The following is a 23263-nucleotide window of genomic DNA, read 5'->3' as shown; positions in this document are numbered from 1 at the left end:
AGCACCGTTAGTAACCCCGAGACACACCCGCAGGAAGTGAAAGAGCTTTCCGTCTGCTTAAAGCCTGTATATATTTGATCAGCTGGACAGAGGGGGAGTTGATGGTAGGCTAACTTGAGGTCACTGTCGAAAAAATGCTGTACTAAACAACTTAATTGACCAAGTCGATGATACGGGGAAGCGGGAACGCATGCAACTGGGTGAAATGGTTGATGGTCTGAATATAATCAATTACCATCCAGGGCTTGACCGCACCTCTGACCACGAGGACCTGTGTCCTCCAGGAACTGGTGCTAGGGGCTATGATCCTCTCTGCCAGGAGTCATTTAACCTCAGCCCGGATGAACTACATGTCTTCCAAGCTATAGCATCTACTCTAGGTGGCCATTGTTTTACAATCCAGGGTGAGGTTCACGAACTGTGATGGAGGGCAGCACCCGTAGCATGGTGTGGTTGTAGTATGGTGCCGGAGACTGGGTACTGAGTCCGCAGGACGGTGCCGGTGGCTGCGTGCTAGGACCACAAGGCAGTGTCGGGCACTGATGGCTGTGGATGGTCAGCGATACTTAGGGTCTCCTGAATGCCATCATCACACTCCAGAACTGATTCTGAAAGTCAAGGCCCAGAAGGATCCGTGCGCTGAGGCGAGGCCAAATTAACAATATGAAATTGTTATAACACTCCCCCCCCCCCCCCCACACCACCACCATAAGTGATGCTACACAATACCCCCAGATACTGGTCTGTTGGTCCCTTGCAACCATTGAAACCATCCTGGTCATGGGTCGGACTGGTAGGGAAAGTCTCTGGACCATGTCAGGGTACACGAAGCTTTCCGTGCTGCCGCTATTGAAAAGACCATTTGTTTTGTGCCCATTCAACTTGATCCACATCATGGAGTTTGAGATCGCGTGAGGACTGGCTTGATTCAGGGTGACTGATGCAGGATAGACATCCCTTCATCGATGTCATCAGCAGGGAGGCCTTCCCAAGATGGTGACCCCCATGTTGACCACGCAATGTTCGATGAAGAAGAAGACGGAAATGGAGTAGTGCTGGTCGGAAGTGATGTTGTCAGGGTGGTAGGCGGAGGTGCCGAGGTTGGGAGTGATGGCCAACAACATGGCGCTCCCCTTATCGCGCATGCGGTCAGCGCCAGAAGTTCCTCAGGAATGCACGCCGCACTGCTCCCGGACTGTAGTTGAGACCTGCAGACTTTCTGGTAATGGCCCCTCTTCCCATAGACTGAACATGTAGCTCACCCTTGTGGGGCAGAGGCATCACAAATGCTTGGACTGCTCACAGAAGTTGCATCTCAACGATGCTGACAGCGTGATTGCAGCCGTAGTCAGGTCGGTAGCGCCTGATGCATAGTCCCATGCGGAAGGCCCTTGTGGTGGAACATACGGAGATGGTTCCTTTCTGCCCGCGATCGACACCGTATGGCGCTGGGCTGAGTCTAAGGTTCTGATTGAGCCTTTTGAGTGGGAGCCAGTCCTCCTCGAGGAGTCGTTGCCAGATATAATCTGACCTCAAATCCCACACGTAGGTGTCTCAAATCAGTTCTTCCACGCATTGGGTCAGGGATATAGTGGTCATGAGTTTCCCCAGTCTTTTCCTTGTGTGACCAGGGACCAGACAAACTCCAGTGGATTCACCAGGCTGTTGCTTTCTGGACGTCAGCACGTAACGGGGGTATGCCACGTTCACTTTAGTCTTGTACAGCAGCTGTAGCTCAGACATTGCCTCGTTGTGAGTCGCACTGCCTTGGATTGTCAGGAAGGCCCACTGGCCGACTCGTGCCTGAGGATTTTTAACTTCTTCTTGTCGACGTTGACCACCTCAGCAGCAGCATCGAGGAAGTTACTGAAGCAGTTCATCCACTGCTCGAAGAGCACCAAAGCACCTCGGACTTGGGGGTCAACATCACCCCTCCCTCACATCACCCTTTCTGACCCACCAACTCTGCCTCCCCATCACCCCTCCCTACCCATCACCACCTCCCTCCCCATCACCCCTCCCTCCCCAACAACCCTCCCTACGCACCACCCCCTCCCTGCCCACCAACACCTCCCTACCCATTACCCCCTCCCTCTCCATTACCCCACAACTCCTTCCTACCCATCACCTCTTCCCTCACAAGTCGACCAAAAAGAAAAAAAAGGAAAAGGAGCTTATCAAAGAGAAATATAAATTCGAACCAATTGTCATGAAACCGCGAATCTCCACCAGGATGAGCCATTGAGAGCTTCAGTTTTCCAACCAACCTCTTGTATATATGGCTCCATATTTTCCAAACCAAAGTGATATTTATCATGTAAATTATGTTATTTTTCCAGAGGAATACAAGATCTCATTTCGAGATCCCAGCTCTGAATCCCCAAATCCATCCCCCATCTCCGAATCATGGCTGCACATTTCCTTCAAACACCTGAAGTTGATCGTTAAAATTCAGTTTGAGACATTGTAAACCTTCATTTTCATCTCTATATTTCCCATCAAAATTAACATTGGATCCAATGGAAGTTTAACCTTAATATATTTCCTCCAAAAATACTTTAATTTATATCCCAAATGGTTGAACCTTAAGACACAGACAAGTCAAATGACAAAAAGAACCTATCTCTTTATCACATCTGAGACATAATTCTGAAGATATTAAATCTTTTTAATTTTTGAGGCATTAAAGAGAGTTGATGCAAACAATGATTTTGTACAAATCTGTAGGTAACATTAATAATTTGCGTTGTAGCCCTGGGAGTTGAAGCTCTGCCTTTTTAGAGGCTGGAAAGGTGCATTTTATACAGTTGGAGTTCCCGCCGTTAGATTGATTGGCTGACATCAGCCGCATGAATAACATAAGCAGGATTCATGCCCACGGGAAAATTCTTCCATACGAATCCCCTTCTTCCCCAGCCTGGTGTTGCTCTGTTAGCTGGGCAGCCTGGCCAGCCCCATTTTAGGGCTGCCTGACTTGTACTGCCCCAGCTTCCAACCACGCTGGTTCGTGATACGGGTGTCAAGTTAATGAGTTATGCCGCTGTTTGTTACTGTGCGTTGTGCCAGCCTGATTTCCGTGGTGGCGGTTCATGACCCACCCCGCCCCCTAAGAAACATTGCTACAGTTTCTAGTGTCCGTGGATGCAGTCCTCAATGCCTTTGGAGATCTGCCTCTGTGACGAGGTGCTGGCATCTCCACAGGTTGTGTCGGGTTCGCGTGTGTCAGCTTGAGCCTGTCTGTGGTGGAAACCTATGGTTTGCCACCAATGTCTAATTCGAAGATGGCTCTGTTGTTTGGGATGATTTGGAAGGGGTCTTCATAAGGCTTCTGTATTGGCCCTCTGTGCACGAACATGGACTCACAGTCTTTACGGACTTTGGAGATGTTGAAGTTGGCTTGCCTGTGTCTGGAGGGTGGGATCGGAGCCAGGTAACTGACCTGTGCACACAGGCTATCCAGGAAGGTGATTGTATCCTCCTGTTGTCTTCTGGACAGTGGGACAAAATACCCAGGGACCATGAGTGGTGCTCCGTTGACGAGCTCGGTGGAGGGTGTATGGAGGTCTTCTTCTGCAGTGCTGTATGAATGCTTAGCAGACCCCACAGAAGTTTGTCCACTCAGTTGGAGTCCTTGAGTCTGGTCCTAAGGGAAACCTTGAGGTGCCTGTGGAAGTGCTCCACCATCCCGTTGGACAGCGAGTGGTATGCTATCATGTGGTGTAGCTGAATGCCCCACTGGTTGGCATCATCACTCCACAGGCTGGGGGTGAATTGTGCTCCTATGTCAGAGGTTATGTGGTGTGGTAGTTCAAACCTTGGTACCCAGGACTAGAGGAGTGCTTTGGAGTAGGACCTAGTGGATGTGTCAGCCAGGGGATTGTTTCTGGCCACCGGGTGAAACGGTCAACCACCATGAACAGGCAGTGGAAAGCCTGTGAGATTGGTGAAGGCACCACTATGTCCACGTGGATGTGGTCAAACCTTCCTTCCATTGACTTGAAAGTCTGTGGGAGGACCTTGGTGTGTTGCTGTATCTTGTCTGTTTGGGACTGCGTGCACATCTTGGCCCACCCACTGGCTTGTTTCCACAATCCATGCCACACTGACTTCCTGGTCTTTAGCAAGACCGTAGTCCTGATTGATAGCTGCACCAGCCCGTGGATGGAGTTGACAACTTGTCACCTCCATGCCTTTGGGACGATGGGTCAAACCTGTCTGGCGGCCACATCACACAGGAGGTCAGTGTTACCTGTATCTTCTGGGATGTCCTGAAGCTGGAGCCCCGTGACGGCGGACCGTACTGAGGGATCTCGTCGTCTTGCTCCTGTGCCTTCTCCAGTGTCACGAAGTCCAGTCCATTAGCCAGACAGTAGATACTCTGCTTTGACAAGGCGTCCGTGACCATGTTGTCTTTTCCTGAGATGTGTCACATCAGTGGTGTACTCCGAGATGTAAAACAAGTGTCTCCATCGGGGTACCGACCAGGGATCGGAGATCTTAGCCAGGGTGAATGTCAGTGGCTTGAGGTCCGTGAAAGCCCTTCCCTTGAGAAAGTACCGGAAGTGGCAGATGGCTAAGTACAGCGCCAGTAGCTCTCTGTCGAAATCCTGAGGGCTGCAGATGCTTGCTGAAGAAAGCTAGCGGAAGCCAAGTTTCTCCTTTCTGCTGCTCCAGAACTTCACCAATCGCTGTTCCTGAGGCATCGACTGTGAGGGCTGTGGGTGCGTTTGGCCTGGGTAGACTGGAGCGCAGTTTCCACAAATACTCGTGTGGAGTCATCCCAGGTCAAGTCCTTTGCCAGGGTGAAAATTGGGCACATCACTCGAACAGCTGCAGCGATTAACCTGTGAGAAAACTTGACCATCCCCACAAACTCCTGTAGTCCTCTGGTCGTTCTGGGGCTCGGGAATTTGCGGATGGCCTCCACCTTGCTAGGTAGTGGTGTGGCCCCGTCTTTGGTAATCCTGTGACCCAGGAAGTCAATCTTGCTCAGTCTGAACTGGCATTTGGCCAGGTTGATTGTAAGGCCCAACTCACGAAGGTGATTGTAGAGTCTACTATGAACAAACCCACACACTCTGACTTTACTGTGGCTGGAAAGGCTCCTTTTATACAGTTGGAATTCTCGCCGTTGGTTTGATTGGCTGAAATCAGCCGCATGATTAACGTAAATGGGATTCCCGCCCATGGGAATATTCTTGCATTCTTGCCTTCTTCCCCAACCTGATCTTGCTTTGGTAATGGGCAGTCTGGCCAGCCCCATTCTAGGGCTGCGTGTCTTGTACTGCCCGAGCCTCCAACCACGCTGGTTTGCGATCCTGGGGATCATGTTAGTGAGTTTTCTGAGTGGCAGGCGGTGACCAGTGGGGTGCCACAGGGATCTGTACTGGGACCCCAGCTGTTCACAATTTACATTAATGATCTGGATGAGGGGATTGGATGTAATATCTCCAAATTTGCAGATGAAACTAAGCTAGGAGGGGTTGTGTGGATGGAAGAGGGGGTCAGGAAGCTCCAGTGTGATTTTGATAAATTGAGGGACTGGGCAGATACATGGCAAATGCACGACAATGTGGATAAATGTGAGGTTATCTACTTTGGTAATACAAACCGGAGGGCAGATTACTATTTGAATTGCAATAGATTAAGAGATGGGGAAGTGCAGAGAGACCTAGGGGTACTTGTACACCAGTCTTTGAAGGCGAGCATGCAGATACAGCAGGCGGTTAAAAAGGCAAATGGTATGTTGGCCTTCATATCAAGAGGGTTTGAGTACAGGAACAAGGATACCTTACTGCAGCTGTACAGGGCCTTGGTGAGACCACACCTGGAGTATTGTGTGCAGTTTTGGTCACCTTATCTAAGGAAGGATGTTCTTGCAATAGAGGGAGTGCAGAGGCGATTCACCAGGCTGATACCTGGAATGGCAGGAATGACTTGTGAGGAAAGATTGCGCAAATTGGGATTGTACTCGCTGGAGTTTAGAAGATTGAGAGGGGATCTCATAGAGACATATAAAATTCTGGCAGGACTGGACAGAATGGATGCAGATGGGATGTTTCCAATGGTGGTGGAGTCCAGAACCCGGGGCCATGGTTTGAGGATAATAGGCAAACCATTTAGGACCGAGATGAGGAGGAATTTCTTTACCCAGAGGGTGGTGAATCTGTGGAATTCATTGCCACAGAGGGCAGTAGAGGCAGGTTCATTAAATATATTTAAGAGGGAGTTAGATCTATTTCTTCAGTATAAGGGTATTAAAGGTTACGGAGAGAAGGCGGGGACGGGGTACTGAACTTTAAGATCAGCCATGATCTCGTTGAATGGCGGAGCAGGCTCGAAGGGCCGAATGACCTACTCCTGCTCCTATCTTCTATGATTCTATGCCACTGTTTATTTCTGCACGTTGTGCCGGCCCGATCTCCGCAGTCGTGGGATTATCTTTACGTAACATTTTCCAATCATTTTGATCTATTTTTCTGCCTAAAACATTTTCCCACTTTCATCTTGATTTATGCAATTGTGTGTGAGAGTCTGTGAGACCATGTGTGAGTGCATGTGCATGTGTACATGTGTTTGTGCACGAGTTCATGAGGATGGAGGCGTAGGTGCATGTGTGTGTGACTGCACGCCTGTGTGTGTATCTGTTCATTTGTGTGTGCACATGAATGTGTGTGTGCATGTTTGTATGAAGGTATATGTGTGCATGCACTCGTGTGTGTGTGTACATCAATCTGCATGCCTGTGTGTGAGTGTGTGCAGGAGTGGGTGAGTGTGTATGCGTGTATGCATGTATACATCTGTATGATTGTGTGTGTGTTTGTGTGTGCGCATTTATGCCTTCACATGTGTGTGTGTTATGGAGAGGCAGTGTCCATCACCAGGTGGCGCTGCTGCACTCATGTTCAGAGGACACACTACCTGCCAATCAAGGTCACCCAGGTGACCCTTGCATTTGGCCTACCTAAATCACCAGGAGCTGCAGTGCAGGCAGTCCAGCCAGACTTAACCCTGACCTTTACCCAATTGGCCCACCTAAATCACCAGGAGCTTCAGTGCAGGCAGCCCGGCCAGACTCACGCCTCACCTTCACCCAATTGGCCCACCTAAATCACCAGGAGCTGCAATGCAGGCAGCCCGGCCAGACTCAGACTCAGCCTTGACCTTCACCCAAATGGCCCAGGTGTATCACCTCGACTGGCCCCTGCTGAGCCCCTGCACTTAGCTTTGAGCCATTGACCACAGCAGCCAATGGGGCCCAGCCTGCCCTGAGTGACTGGCCCTCCCAGTACTGCCCCCAGAATTTATAAGGACCATGTGCCCCTTTGGTCGGCCTCTTTCGAGTCCTCGTCGCTCATAAGTAGCACCTTCCACACTGGGTTGGGGTGAGACTCGAGGTCAGGTAGCAAGAGCCGTGTCTGTACCAGTCAAGGAGTGGGGGTTCGTAGTATAACCTTGATCCTGACTGTTGAATGTGTACGTTCATGTAATTTCCCCCAGTCTCTGTCAGTTTTTCCCTTGTTATTGGAAGTGTATATTTACCCCCTGCGTACTGTGTGTGTTGAGGTTTGTCCTGCTTCCATCCCGGAAATAAATGTGTGCTTTGTACCTTTGCTTTGGTCTGGTTCTCAACCTGTGGGACCCACATGAACCTGACAACAATGGAGGAGGGAAGCAAAGTATTTTATCAATAAATGGAGAATCAAATCACGAGAAAAAAAGACAGATATATCCGTTCAGAATATGGCAAGAAATTAATGTAGGGAAAAAAGGTAGGGATCTCAAGAAAAGTACCAATGTGTCAAAATATGAACAAAGGCAATAGAATATTAAATTTGTGTTATGACAGAGGTATAAGATATTTTGAAGATTGCAACACGGAAGAAATTCTTCAAACAATTAAACACAAATTTGGAGTGGCCAATGGGACCTTCTTCTATTTTCTCCCGCTTAGATTGTTCTTAAGAGAAAGATGGGGACCAACATTGACCCCACCTAAAATTAGTTAAATGGAACAAAGAGTCTGGATAGGGAATACACCCAAATTTATCAATGAAATGTACGATGCTCTCCAGAGAGAAAATTTAAAACCAGGATAGCAGAGTTCACAGGAAAAAGATGGGAGTCGGACTTGGATTTGACGATTTCAGAAAGAAGCTGGTCAGATTGGAGTAAGGACAGCACGACATCAATTAGAAAAGCAGGATATGGACTGGTTCAGTCTAATATTTTACACCAATTTTATCTTACCCCAGAGAAATGACCTAAACATCAGAAATGTGTTTCAGATGTGGGAAGGAGTTTTTCTAGACATCAAATATAATATGGGGAAAAGGATTTATATAAATTGAAACAAAGGTAGAAAGCAGATTGAAATATACAAATTCAAGAATAGGGTCAAGATTGTGTCAAGGGAGTTACAAATATGATTAATGCCAGATATAAAAATAAAAATCTCCACATCAATTCTGCTATACTCCATATAAATTAAATGGACTTATCTCCAATTATTCCGAGAAATGTTTTCAATGTAATCAGGTGATCGAGACTTTTTTTTCCATTCGGTTTGGAGCTGTGTAAAAGTGGAAGAATTTTGGAAGGATTTCAGTAAATTATAAGGACAAATTATGAAGATTAAAATACAAAAGGACGTGAGAATATTTGTGCTTGGTCATATATATGAAGCAGATACAAAACTGAAGTTAGATAAACATCAAACATAGCAGTGAAGCAATGTGCAGCACTAACGTGGAGAGCAGAGAGTTTTGTAACGAGGGATGGGACAATGAAATGCAAAACGGTGTCACGTTAAAAAAAAGACTTCTGGTTGAAGGAATCAGATCGGGAACGGTACATGGATATGGAGAATAAAAGTCCATCCACATCCTCCACATCACCCACTCTTTTTAGTTCATGGTTAAGAATTATTAGCTAGAAAATCAAATAACTCTGGGAATAATACCTACTGTATTATTCTTTGGGGAGGAGGAGGGAGGGTGTGGGGAGAAAATAGACCAAAGGTTTTGGATCATTTTGTATTCTGTTGTTATATGATATTCTCTTTATTGAGTTAACGCTTGAATTGATGTAAATGATAAACAAAAAAAGATGTGGGACTGAGACAGGAACCTTTTGACGGGCCACATGGACGTGGGTGAAGGTGAGGCCATTTTGGCAAGACATCACCGAAAAATTAATCGGGATAACAGGAGTGGCTTTCACAGGCAGCCCAGAGTGCTATCTACTAGGTAATGTTATGGATGTCAGCAACAAATTGAACAAATATACAATCTCATTGATAAAAATAGCATTGGCTGGAGCAAAAAAAAGTGGTGCGATCACTTGGATGTCGGACTCCCCTCTACTTATCGCAGAATGGACGGCAGAAATGGACAGCTGGAAACACATGGAAACATCACATCTAACGTAAAGAACAAATATGACACTTTTGTAAAGATCTGGCAGCCAGACCTGGACCACATTGGGGCCCAAAAAAGAAAAAGGACAATAAATGCAACTATTAAATTTATTTAAGCATGGTTTCCCCAATTGGATACTATATATTTTAAAGATATATAAACTTTGATGGTGAGCGGATTCATTTGTTTGGAAGGAGGGAGGGAGGGAGGGACCATTTGGCTTTTGTTTATTGTTTGTAAGAAAAAGTTTCATATATTATGATATTGAAACATTTATTAAGTATATTTTTGAAAATATTCATAAATAAATATGTTCGTCCCCCAGGGCTGAAGCGGCCCCTGGTGGTCAAGGAGGTCCTGCGCACCCCATAGCTGCCTGGAGATGGGGATGTACGCCCAGATGGCGTCGTCCTGGGCTGAAGGATGCAGCGTGCGACAGCCGATGGTGGACACAGGCATGGAGAGCATCGGCAGAGCGGCCTGGTAATCACCTGTGTTGACTACGTCATTCTCATCATTGTCGGGAGCCCTCCGTGTCATCCACTGCCTGACCCAATCTGGTGTCAGCACGTGGGGGCCCGCTGTGTGGCTGTCCTCCTTCCCCACTCATGTTCATTGTGCCGGGAGAAGTGACGTCATTGCAGATGGTGGCATCGACGCCATTACATCAGCCAGAAGTGACGTCACACCATGAGCTGGAAATGACGTCGCTGTAGTTGTCGCCGAGCGGCACTGTCAGGGGCGGGGTCTGGTCCAGGTGCTCAGGGCACACATGGCAATCGTCGCTGGCGTAGCCGGATGCTGCACCTTTGTAGTCAGGGAAGGCAGAAGTTGTAGCAGGGAGGTCATAGAGGGCCGCTGAGCTGCCGGCTGGTTTTAAGAGCACCTGCCGCAGCGACATTCTCCTCCCCAGCTCGGTTTAGGGCTGCAGCTGTAGTGTGAGAAGGCCATGAGGGAGCCTGGGGGAACCTGGAATCAAAGGCTTCGAGGTGCAGGGCTGAGGTTTCCAGGGTTCGGACCACTTCCACTGTCTTAGTTAGGGTGTAGATATTATCTTCCAGCGGCTTCTGCTGGATGGCCCTTGAGTGTAGCCCTCAGACGAAGGGGTCCCGGATCAGCCTTCCCTGGGTTCAATCAGACACGGTCAGGCAAATTCTCGCATGTGTCCCAGGTAAGACTCAGCCATCTCCCTGGGTTGCTGGGCTTGGGAGCTGAGGAGGTATCTTGCACAGACCGCATTCATGGGGGGCTTGTACAAGTTCTTGAGAGTGTCCATTGTGCTCTTGTACGTGGAGCAGCCTTTGGTGCCTGGAAGTCATGGGGACCCAGCTTTGACCGGAGTAGGTCCAGCCTCTTCCGATCTGAGTCCAGGATGCCGCCTGTGTGTGCCTCCATGATTGCCTTGACCGCGTGCTGCCAGATCTCGAAGCATGTCTGGGCTTCTGGGACGACTTCAAGGCTCCCTGCACTCAGGAGTTTTTCCATGGCAGCCATGGGAAAATTTTGTGGATTAAATTGTGGTGCGCTGTTAGCCAGAATCAGACACACACAAGACTGCACAACAAGCTTTAAATCACAAAGACTTCCACAGAGCCAGGCTGGCTGTAGCTGTAGTAACTCTGAGTGAGCTTTGGGAAGCTGGCGCAGGCTTATATCCCATAGGGTAATTGACACCCGATTGGGTGGGGCTTGATCCATTCAGGCCGACTGATTGACAGCCGGCCAGGTGTTGTCCAGTCCCCTTACAGGTACAGAAGATTCCCCCTGCAGTAGGCCGGTGGTGTACCTCCACAAATTCCCATCCAAGCAAACCTTCATCAAAATCTCCTCGTGAGGGTCACATGATGTAGTGAAGTGAGACGGACGCTGGCCCAGGGGCTCTCCAAACACATACATTTTACATCTTTTAAACACCCTCAACCCCACTTATGGTCAGACAGCTGCAGTATGGACCACAGACCAAAGTCGAAGCAACTAGATTCAGCTATTGAGCAAATTCCAACATCTGTGGAGAAAACTATTCTTGGGGCTGGCTGCCAAGAAAAAGGAGTCCAAATACTTACAAATAAAGAAGGAAAGAACTTGGATCAGCAGAATGACATAAAAAGTAAATCTGAAAGCAAACACGGTAAGGAATAGAAATGGAAACCTCCAGAATAGATCGAGGTGTCTCATGGTGATGAAAATGGCGGGGTCACTTCGAGGCCTGCTGGTGAAGTCAGTGGCCAGTTCACCCTACAGAAAAAAAACCTGCAAATTGATATTGCCTTTCTATAAGAAATCCATCTTCCCACACAGGAGCATAAGAAACTGAGGAAAGAATCGGTAGGACAGGCATCATCGTCATTCTTTCACTCCAAGGCTAGGGCGATCAATAACAACACTTTGAGAGACGATGATTGATCCACAAGGCTGAGATGTATTAGTTGATGGTCAGATTTACTCAGAATCCTGGATACTTTTAAATTTCCCTCCACCTAACAGTGATGATTCTTTATTCAGGATATTTTTCTCAGGGTATCGGGGGAACGACAAAATATACTTGGAGGGGTGACTTTAGTTTTTGCTGGATCCTGTTCTGGACAAGTCAACCTCGACAATATCCCAAATAAAAGCAGCCAAAACTACCTTGGCTTTTCTGAAAGATTGAAATTTGATATAGATGTGTGGAGGCCAATCCCCCCATTATTCCTCGACTCGGATTGGCCTTTCTTTGTTATCAACACAGCAAATTCGGAGAACATTCGTGCGAATACTTATCTTGAACCTTTGACCCTGTCTATCTTGATGCCAGAAAAAAAACAACTAATTCACAGAGATGGCCTTTGAACCCCACCCATCTTCAAAAACCAGATTTTGGCAAGGATATTAGTGACCAGATAAAGTTATTCTGGAAGTCAAACTGTGCCTCCTCGCCCACTAGTTTTGTATATTATGGGGACAAACAATATCACATACAAAAGGGATGAAGAAGAAATACATGTCAGAAATAGAAGAGCTGGAAACAAATTTGGAAATTGGAAAAGGTGTTCCAACAGTCTGGTTCCAAAGAATTCACATACTTAATAATGAAACAAATCAAATACAAATACATGTGGCATAGTTAAAAGAAAGAAGAAAGAAATCTCCCCATAGACCACCCCCATTGCCCCCTCCATCCCCTTGCTAAAAGGAAAAGAAGAAAAATGAGTACAAGGGACCACCAACGGGAGCATTGATTACTTTATTGTCCCTTTTCATAAACTGAGGCCTAAAGGAGAAAGGGAATATTCACACCCACCCTTTGTAAATATGGGCTCCACATTCTTCCATAATATATGGTTGTTGCCTCCCGCTAACCGGGACGCAACCCAATACACAAGATGCCTGACGAACCCGGTGACTGCGAAGATCACGCGGGAACCAACAAACTTCATCCCAGGTGACATCCTGCACAGCGGGAAGCAATGAGCAATGGCGGGAACACCCACCAATCCTAGGCCAGTGCTGCCGTCTCTTAAGTCCTGTCGTCAGCAGCGGGAGGGTATACAAGAGATTCCTGTTCAACAAACCATTCTTCGACTTTGACTTCTTGGGTGTGTATCGTTCATTCCACACTTCACGGTAACTGTGAAGACTTTCACCATTGAACACCTCAAGCCACCACATCTGGACATTAGCAAACTGGTCTCCACTCAGCCCCAACAATGCAGATATAGGTGACCAAAAGCAGCGAACAGTGCTCCAATCACTGGTTCTGGGGTGGTGGGGGATCATGTTAACTGGGATGCCACCCTGTACACAAGATGGCCGATGAATGTGGTGACCACGCAGAGTCAATGGGGACCAACAACGTTCGTCCCAGGGGCGAACCCACACAGCAGGAATCAACAAGGATGGGAACACTGACCAATTGGAGGCCGACACGGATGTGACAACACTCTAGTTGACAGTAGCGGGGAGAGAATAGAAGTAGAGCTGCCAGTGTAATAAAGGAGTCTTTGACTTTGATTTCTTGAGTGTGTGTCCTTCTTTCCACCCTTCACAGTAGCGCGCATGCTCCAATTAAACATCAAATGGTCTTCCTCATTTACATCGGGAGTCACATGTATGGTTTCCTTACCTAAAGCGTGAGAAGTGCAGCAAAGATCGTCAGACTTGTTTCTGGTTTGTTTTAAGCGGGTGATAGGAGGAAAGTTTGAATATGGATCTCTTTGTCGTTGGGAACGAGGGAGATGACCTGACAACATTATGAGAGGACACGGTAGCTTGGATCGAGAGAGGATAATGCAAAGAAGCCGAACACCAAGTGTCACAATTTCCCAATAACCGATCGGCTGCTTGGACTTGAAGAAATGTCTTCAATGAAAATGTAATATCATTGGAATTCTCTTCCCTGTTGAAGGTTCATTTGAAATTGGGATCCATGGACTTGTGATGAGTTTATTGCCATATCCATTCGTAGCGGGATAATATGAATCAAACTTAGATGCAGATACTTTGAAAAAAGTAACAGGCATTAAATTGTAAGTGGTAATAAATATGAAGGAAAAGATTGATAATAAATAGTCTCCCTTGCAGTTGGGGTACAATGTATTCCTTGAGATCAGAGGAATCTTGGAGCCAGGACAAAGTGATCCCGTGTTTCCCAAGGATTTGATTGAGTTGTTGGGGTAGTTGTAAGTTGATGGGCCAAATGGTTTGCTGCTCCTTCCTCTGGCTCTGCTTTCTGTCTTGCGATGCTGATTGGGTGCGTCTGTGTGTTCGCTCGCTCGCTGATTGGTTGCATCAATTGTGCGAGCCAATGGGTTGATTCAGTGAGGCTGCTATTGGATTGGACGCTGAGTCAGGTTGGATTGATGGGCGGGTTCGCGGGTTGATTGGCTCTTGCTGTGAGGAGGCGGGACGTTGGCGGCAGCATCGCCTGATCGGAGTCTGTCGCGTCGCCGCGAGCGCAAAATGGAAGAAGTTAGTGGCGGCGTCGGGACCTTCCTCAGCCACACGGTCCTGCAGCCCGCCAGGCCCCAGAGCCGAGGCGTCGGTGCAGGGCCTGATGGTGCCGACAGGGCGAGTCTGGGAGCTGCCCAGAGGGAGGGGGTGGGCAAGGGGGTAAGAAGGAGATTGGCGCATGCGTGGTGGGTTCGCGACTTGGTGTTCAGTTCGACCATGTGCGGCTGATACGCATGTGCCAACGGACGGCCAATGAGTGAACCTTTTGCGCAAGGACCAACCGAGGACTCGCGCATGTGCACTGAAATTAAGATGGCTGCCCCCAGCCCATGGACCCCCAGACACTGAGTCACAAAGTCAATCCACACATTTTGGGTTTGACGTGTCCTGTGTCTCTGTTCTCATTTGTCAAATCATTTGATTTTAAAAATAGGCTCTAAGACTTCAGATCTCCTCGCACGCGGTCAAAACCTTGACTTGCGACCATCGTGGACCCACCCTCCCCCGATGTGGTACTACGGTCGCAGGTCGGGGAGGACCTGTCGGGGTCATTGAGTCGCTTAGGAAGGGATGGAAAACCAATCCAATGTTCTTTGCTTCCCAATGCTCATAGAATGTGTCTGATTCCATTCCTTTTTCCTGTTGTAGCATCACATTCTTCATAAAGTTAGATGTTATTTTTTAAAGTTGTGTCACCTGAACAATAATGCTCCAACCCTTCTGATCCTGACGTACCATGTGTCTAAAATGTCATGTTTCTCAGTTACGTCCGAATGCCTTGAAAAATATAGGGACTTTGGTGTTAACAATACAGAGTAAGAGAGAGCGCTGCTCAGGGAGCTGAAGAAGGAATTCGTCCATCGTTATTGAATGAAGATCTACCAGGACCAATGCCTGAAGAGGGTGCACAAAATCAGTGAACAAGTGCGGACTCGAAAGGCCAACATGGCCTGTTTCCGCTCTGTAAATAGTTATATGGTTATATTTCACCAATCCTTTTGAATTTATGATCTCTTGAATTTCTGGTCATGTTTTCTATTTAGGTTGGTGTATCTTGCAGACCTGTTTGGTTGCAGCAAGTAAGAAGTTATCACCTTGTAGCATCCGCTGTGGAAGTGCTACCACATACTGTTTTAAACTCCCCATGTGTGCTCGCTGGCCCACCCACTTCTGGTGACGTACTTCCCGACTTCCAGCTTTATGTCATTGTGTCGTGTTGTCACTCTCCAGCTGGCTGCCGCTACGTGGAAGTGTAGGGCTCCTCAGCCCATACATGGTGCTAGGAGTGGGCTCCTTCTCATCAGTGAAGGGGAGTCCGTGCCATCTTGGACTATCCGAGTGTGGCAGTGATTTGACCTCTTTTTGCTCACCTGGTCTCTTGGCGCACCATAATCTCAGCGTTTATAAGGGGGAAATTCTTTCAATGTTTCATTCAACTTTATTACAGAATTCTTCCTAGATTATCTGTGTAACATTGAATGTTATGGGTTTTCATGAACAGGGATCATGATTTTACTCATAATTTGGTGAGCCAATGGATGGGACATTTTTTACTAATGCCCCATGGGAATCCAAATAAAAATGAAGTGACAAAATTAGGAAGGTTTGTTGACCCTTGTTTTTAAGCAGGACGTCAGGATGATTTTCATCTTGCTTGCTGAATTAAAATGTGATTTGTCAGTTCTTAATGGCAGCTGCCATATTGGCATTGCAAGGAGAGATGGGAAATGGATCAGGTCCTTGGTGGTCCCAGTAATGCAACGTAGAAAGATGTCATGGGGCTGAATGTGGTTTAGGGAGGGAGAGGGTATTAATTTTTGGGAAACGTATGTGACCAGCCACCTATCAATATTTCCCTCAAATAGAAACTCCTGCTGGTAGAAGCCATTTCCTATTTTAAACAGGCCCAATGTCATTACCCAAGCAGATATTGTTTCGAGCCCAAAGGATCCCAAAACCAGTAGCAATAGACATTCACCCAGACAAGTGGTTTTTAAAACAAGTTATTTTTAATCAAATTTAAACATGAAAATAGAATGAAATTTTAATTTAACTCTATACTTAACTAACCCAAATTAACCCCCTTCTAATTCTTAGTGCACATGTTTGTAATGTGTATAAATTTAAGAAAAGTTCTTTGGTTCACATTTCAATCTCACTTCTCCTTCTTCCAAGTTCTCTGGATGCATGGAAATCTTCTGCTGTGCACAGAATTGAACATGTACAAACTTCACCAGGTTTTGGTGCTTGAAAGGTAAATGTTTACCAATCAGGACGGTTCTTGTAGGGTTTTTAGAGAGAGATTTGTTGTTCCAGGATTTCCAAAACTGAGGTACCACCATTATTCACCTCAATGTCTCGCTGATGAAACTTGCCCCGTCAGGGTTTTCCAGATGGTAACTTCTTTCTTCTCGCTACCACAGAGTTCATTGCTCACAACAGAACTAATTTCTTCTGCTCAAGCTGCTATATAAACAAAACCCAGGAGTGATTTTCCTCAAAGCACCCCGCAGAAAGGTACTTTAAGTCATCCGGCTCCATTTCCAAACAATGGTCATTCATTTTATGACATCAGTTCGATAAACACCTACTTGTGAATGTGAATAACATTCTCCAGAGATCTTCAATATTTCTTCAGTCTTTCAAATAAGATCTGTTTTAAAATGTGTGTGTGTATTTATGTAACCTACACTCAATCTTACCAAAATCCCAAATATTACCAACTTCTCCAAATATATTTATCCATTACAATAACATAAAGAGCATTTAAGAGACTCTTCGACAGGCATACATGGGTGAAAGAAAAACAGGGTTGAAGCGGGCGCACAGTACGGTATTACGAACTGCCACCGTCAGTGCACAGATTTATCTCACACATCGTGGGCTAACAGTGCTGGGAGGCAAAGTACAGTGAGTGGATCAGATGAAGGCCCCTGCCTAAAGGCGTGGGGCACTCATGGCTCGTAGCCTTAACCTGCTGATCCTGTGGACCGGAAGGTATTCACTAACGAGCTAATTTACAGGCAGGGAACAAAAGGTCTGTGTATGTCTGCAATAAAGCAGTATTGAGTTGACTACCTTTGTATGTGTTTGCCTTTATTTAGTAGCATCTACCTTCTTGGGACCTTCCCAAGATCGTGTTATATGGCGAGCTCTCCACTGGCCACCGTGACAGAGGAGCACCAAAGAAAAGGTACAAGGACTGCCTAAAGAAATCTCTTGGTGCCTGCCACATTGACCACCGCCAGTGGGCTGATATCGCCTCAAACCGTGCATCTTGGCGCCTCACAGTTTGACGGGCAGCAACCTCCTTTGAAGAAGACCGCAGAGCCCATCTCACTGACAAAAGGCAAAGGAGGAAAAACCTAACACCCAACCCCAACCAACCAATTTTCCCCTGCAGCCGCTGCAACCGTGTCTGCCTGTCCCGCATCGGACTTGTCAGCCACAAACGAGCCTGCAGCTGACGTGGACTTTTTACCCCCTCCATAAATCTTCGTCCGCAAAGCCAAGCAAAAGAAAAGAAGTAGCATCTACCATAGTAGCTGCTACAGTGTATTATTCTTTTGTTAGGAATATCTAGATCAACACAACATCGTGGGCCAAAGGGCTTGTACCGTGCTGTAATATTCTGTTATTTCTGTTATTGCTTGACTTTGAATATCTGTTGTAAGCTGTGTGAGACTTCAATAATGTAGCAAATGTGCACCTCAACATTGCGGTCAGGAGTTTGTATCTCCTGGTTGACTTGAGCTTTTCTCATTTTTACTCAATGCTTTATAGTTCTGGTCAGTAAGAAAAGAAATATTGTGCATGTTGAGTATGTCATTATGATTGAAAGTAACACTGGAAAAGAGTCAGTAACACCAAGGTAAATAGCACCCTGTAGTGGCTGGTGCAGTTTCCTGATGGGCAGAAGTTATCTCTCAGTGGCTACAGTGATGTGAAAATGTGGGTAAATTATTTTGCATATGATTTATACATGGAAAAATTAGTTGTTGTTTGTTCCAGTTTCAGGTAGGTGTGGTCGCAAAGTGGGTAAGGATAGAAAATATTGGGGATCAACAACTGGGGTTGCATTTGATGGCGTGGAAGTCGATATGGATGCTCAGAATAAGGCTAATCTGATTAGGCAAGCCACTGGCTCTTATACTTCCACCAGTGAATTGAGAATTGAATTTTGAGTCATTTACGGTGGGTAACTTCAAAGTCTGTTGATTGTAAGACTAAATTAAGAGCCCTTTTGCCCCTGGCTGTGCTGAAAGATTGTTTTGTTTATAACTAATTCTTTCTGAGAGGGAGAATAGACTGAAGCTACTTTCCTACTCATTGTTGATATATTTTGCAGTAATATCTTTCAAATAATTACGGACTCCTAATTACCACATGCAATCCCCAGTCACTTTATCATTTCTGCCACCTACGACACGCTGGAGTCACATCTTCCCCTCCCCCTTTCTGCTTTTACCAGGGACTGCTTTCATCCTGTCATTCTGGTTTGCTAATCTCTCTCCACACATTCCTCCCTGTCCTAGGTCACCACCCTTCCCACCACCCCTGCCCACCACCCTTCCCCTCCCCAGGTTTCACTCTCACTCCTGTTGATTCACCCAGTTCCCCTTGTATTCTCTCTTCCAAACCAGATGACTTATAAATGTGGGCAGAGAAATGGCAGATGAAGTTTAATCTGGACAAGTGTCTTGCACTTTGAGAGAACTTGTCATACTGTTGCAAAGAGGGATCTTGGGGTCCAAGCGCGAGCTCCTTGAAAGAGGCAACACAAGTGGAGGGTGTTAAAGAAAGTATTCTTCATTGAGCAGGGCATGAAGTATAAATGTGGTTAGGCCACATTTCGAGTGTTTTCTGCATTTCTAGTTGCTGCATGACAAAAGGAGTTTATCAGGGGGTTGCTTGGTTTAGAGCATTGGGTCTAAGGAGAGGTTGGACAAATTTGGAGTATTTGAGGCTGAGAGATGACCTGGTTGAAATTTATCCAATTATTTTAGTCCTGGAGAAGGTAGATTTCTTCTTCCCCCACCCCTGTGGGAGATGTAAAAATACTACAATACCTATATTGAACATGAGAGAGGAAAAGGAGAGAAGTGAGACAGGGTTTTGCACAGTGCGTTGGGGGTTTGGCACACGCTGCCAAGATAATGGTGAAATCACCACGATTTAAGAGGCATTTGGTTGGGCACATGAACAAGAGGGAATGGGTGATGTGTTTGGACCATGTGCTGACAGATGGGATTAATTTAAATGAGCATCATGGTCACCACAGATATTGTTCACCAAATGGCCTATTCCTGGGCTGCTCTGTTGGGTGATGATTCATCTCTTTTCAAGGATAGTTGCCGATGGGCAGTAAACTTGTCACAGAAGCCTAACTCCAATGAATGTATTTAGAACATTTCCATGAGTTAATTCCCAGTAGAAACACCATTTTATCATTCAAGATGTGTAGCCACAGCAATAATGCAAAGTTTGAAGGCCATCATCACTGAATCCATTTTAATCAGCCTTCACCTTGTACAATGTTCAGTTGAGACAAGAAAATCAAAATGGAACTTTTAACCTCTAGGAAAGATGAGTAATCCTCTGTACCACAGAATTATTGCTGAAAAAATATTTGGAAAATTTTGTGAATTCAGCTTCCAAAGAGGGGATGAAGAGGAACCACAACAAGATTTTAAAAGATTAAACCCAGAACATTTATTAGAAGATGTTCATCACAATAAACATGTTCAGGTTCAGTAATGATCGATTCTGGAATGGCATGTGGCCGTAATAAAAGGAATGCAGGATAGATATATTCCAAGGAAAAAGAAATTAATGATTTAGATTGTGGTTTAAATGGTTTTGTGGCCAAATTTGCGGAGGTCACCAAGATAGGGGACAGAGTGGGAAGTGTAGAAACCGTAAAGATGCAGAAGGGTATAAACAGATTAGGAAACTGGGCAAAATGATGGCAGATGAGATTTAACACCGAGAAATGTACAGTTGTACATTTTGGCAGTGGAAATAAACAGGAAGCATACTATTTGGATGGGATGAAAATTCAGATCTTGGATGTGCAAAGGGACCTGGCTGTCCTTGTGCAAGGAAACCTAAAAGTCAATGACCTGGTGTAATTGGTCATGAAGAAAGCGAATGCTATGTTGGCATTCATATCAAGAGAAATAGTGTACAAGAGTAAAGAGGTGTTGATGAGGGTCTATGGGGCACTGGTGAGAGCTCATTTTGAGTACCAGGTGCAGTTTTGGGCCCCCTATCTGAGAAAGGATGTGATGTTGTTGGAGAGGGTGCAGAGGAGAATGACTAGGATGATTCCCAGAATGCAAAGGATAACGTACGAGGAGTGTGTGACAGCTCTTGGGTTGTATTCATTGGAGTACAGGAAATTAAAGAAGAAATCTCAAGGAGGCATTTTGTATTTTGAAAGGTTTAGATAGGGTGGATGCGGGTAAGATGTTTCCCTTGGTAGGTGAATCGAGGACAAGAAAATGAGAGGTTATCCATATAAAATAGAGATTGGGAGTAACTTCTTTAACCAGAGGGTCATGGATCTGTGGAACTCACTGCCTGTTACAGCAGTGGAAGACAGTTCACTGGGAGTATTTAAACAAGAAATAGACAAGTATCTCGTAGTGAGAGCATGAAGGGATATATGGAAAAGTCTAGAAATTGGAAGGAGTGTCGAGTAGCTTAGTGTTTACGGAGCAGACTCAATGGGCTTGGTGGCCTGGTTCTGTTCCTTTGTCTTGGAAGCTTGTTCTCATTTGAGAGAGATTATTGAAGGCAACTGGGAAAATGGAAAAATACTCGGCAGTTGTTAGAGTAGGTTATTAGTTTGGCATATCTCTGTAAAATTCCAAACCTGTCTGTCACTTTGGATCAGTGCCGGTCCCACCAACCCCTGAAGAACATGGACTTTCTAATATGTCATGTGTTCTTTCAGCTACAAATAATTCTCTTAATCATACATGGCCAGAGGTCACTCACATTTCATATCAGTCTTGCAATCATTTTGGGTGTGTTTTCAGTTGTAAATGTGGCAAATTCCATTTTGGGAGTGGATTTCTTGTCACATCTTTCAGTGATGTATTTGAAAAAACGTTGTGTGGACTGCAGCTCTCGAATGCAAGTGAGCTGCATTTGTTGTCCTTCCAATGCCATCTGCTGCCTGACAAGCCTTCAACCTGACTCCTGCCCTTTCCGAGCCTTGCTCAAGTGATTCGTGATCCCATTGTAATAGTGTACGGACATGCAATAAGCCACCATATAAAGGCAGGGTCTGAGACGCAGGCTCGTAAAACCCCCAGATTATCTTAAAATTGCAAGATTGGATTGGCAAGAGTTGGGCGTAGCCCACAGATCTGACAGCTGCTGGGCTTCACGGTTGCATATGGTTCTGAAAAATACTAGGGATTGGCGGCCTTGCAGAGATGATCGTCCCCTGAACAATTCCACCGTGCCTGACTGAAACAATATTCCAAATTTAGAAGTCTTCTCAGCAAACCTCCTTGGCAAATGTGCATTTGCCAAAATAGATCTAGAAAGTGCTTACTATTAGATTCCATTTGAGTCTTCGGATGTCACGAAGACAGCAGTGATGGTTCCGTTCGGCATGTTTGAATTTCTGAGAATACCATTCGGTCTATGGAATGCAGCTCAGACATTCCAGTGGTTCATGGACCATGAACTCACTGGCCTTGGGTTTTTTTGGTGCTTGTGTTGATCGAGGAGATTCTGGTTGTAAGTGTGGATGAAGAGGAGCACAAGAGCCACCTTATCTCATTGTTTCCGAGGCTTGAGGAATGTGGCATCGTGATCAATCCCAGGAAAGTGTTTCTGGTGTTTCTGATCTTGTATTTTTGGGAGCTCGAGTTATGCCACATGGTATTTTGCCGGATGAATGGAAAGTGCATGAAATTGAGAATTTCCTCCCCCATTACATTTGGCCAGTTGTGATGGTTTTAGGTATGAGGAATTTTTATTACTGTTCCCTGGTGAATGTCGCAGCATCTCTATGACCTCTTGCTGAACAACTCAAAGGATATGATGTCTGCTTCAAAAAGACATTATCTTTGGGAGATGCTTTTTTTCCAGCCAAGCGGTCACCGGCTCAGGCAAAGTATAGTACATGTGGGCAAGAACTCTTAGCTATCTATCTCGCAGTGAAACGTTTCTGTTTTAAAAAATATATATTTATAGTTTTGTATACAGTTCAATATAATAATAGAATCATATCCAAATGATACGTTCAATGATCAAAATAGAATAAAAAATAAATGGTTGTACTGTACATAAAAGTGAGAAGAGAGAAAAAGTATAAAAGAAAAAAATACAGATCTAGGTGCAAAGCTCCTGTGATAACTATTCCCTCCCAAAAGGAAAGGCCGGAAATTTGATATAGTAGAATTAAACCAACATGATAAGGTTCAACCATTAAGATTAAAGAAAAGTGGTGGTGGGGTGGGGAAGTGAAAACATTAGATATCAAAACACATATCTAAATATGGTTTGCATATTTTGATGTATGTATCATAACCATTTCTAATATAAAACATCAATTTTGCTAAGGGAATACAATTTTGCATTTCCCCACAATCAATTTTAAGATGGGATTCAGATTTCCATGGATTTGCTTTTCAACTCCTGGCCACTGCAAATGTGACTTTAAAAAATACTTAATTGGTATTTTGAGAACTTGAATTAGGCTTCTAAATCATTTACATTTCCCAAAAGTAAAAGCTCAGGTGTTGATGGGAAACATGATTATAATTTGTTCCAAAAAATTGCTCACATCTTTCCAAAATGATGTCACCTTGAGACATAACCAGAGAGAATCTATAAACGTACCAATTTCTGTGCCACATCTAAAACATAAATTTGAAAAATTTGGAATAAATTAA

At 45.5% G+C, this 23263-nt stretch overlaps 1 protein-coding gene across 14 annotated transcripts in view; it reads left to right on the top strand.

The window, feature by feature from the left end:
* Positions 1–23263, top strand: part of LOC138745758 (glycogen synthase kinase-3-like) — an 84268-nt gene that overhangs the window by 48816 nt on the left and 12189 nt on the right. For 5 of the 14 annotated variants that reach the window (XM_069903043.1, XM_069903039.1, XM_069903041.1 and 2 more), the window contains one exon: positions 9745–9902. The exons of 3 other annotated variants lie outside the window; for them this stretch is intronic. In XM_069903043.1, the coding sequence (XP_069759144.1) occupies positions 9745–9902 (158 nt within the window). Of the gene's footprint in view, positions 1–9308; positions 9498–9744; positions 9903–16523; positions 16603–17452; positions 18032–23263 lie in introns of those variants that run through there. 6 more of the 14 variants (XM_069903052.1, XM_069903050.1, XM_069903049.1 and 3 more) reach the window with 4 other exon arrangements.

This window comes from Narcine bancroftii, chromosome 11 (genome assembly GCF_036971445.1).
Source record: "Narcine bancroftii isolate sNarBan1 chromosome 11, sNarBan1.hap1, whole genome shotgun sequence".
In the NCBI taxonomy this organism is placed as follows: Eukaryota; Metazoa; Chordata; class Chondrichthyes; order Torpediniformes; family Narcinidae; genus Narcine; species Narcine bancroftii.
The sequence above is the reverse complement of the archived record's forward strand: the minus strand, read 5'-3'. Positions and strand labels throughout refer to the sequence as shown.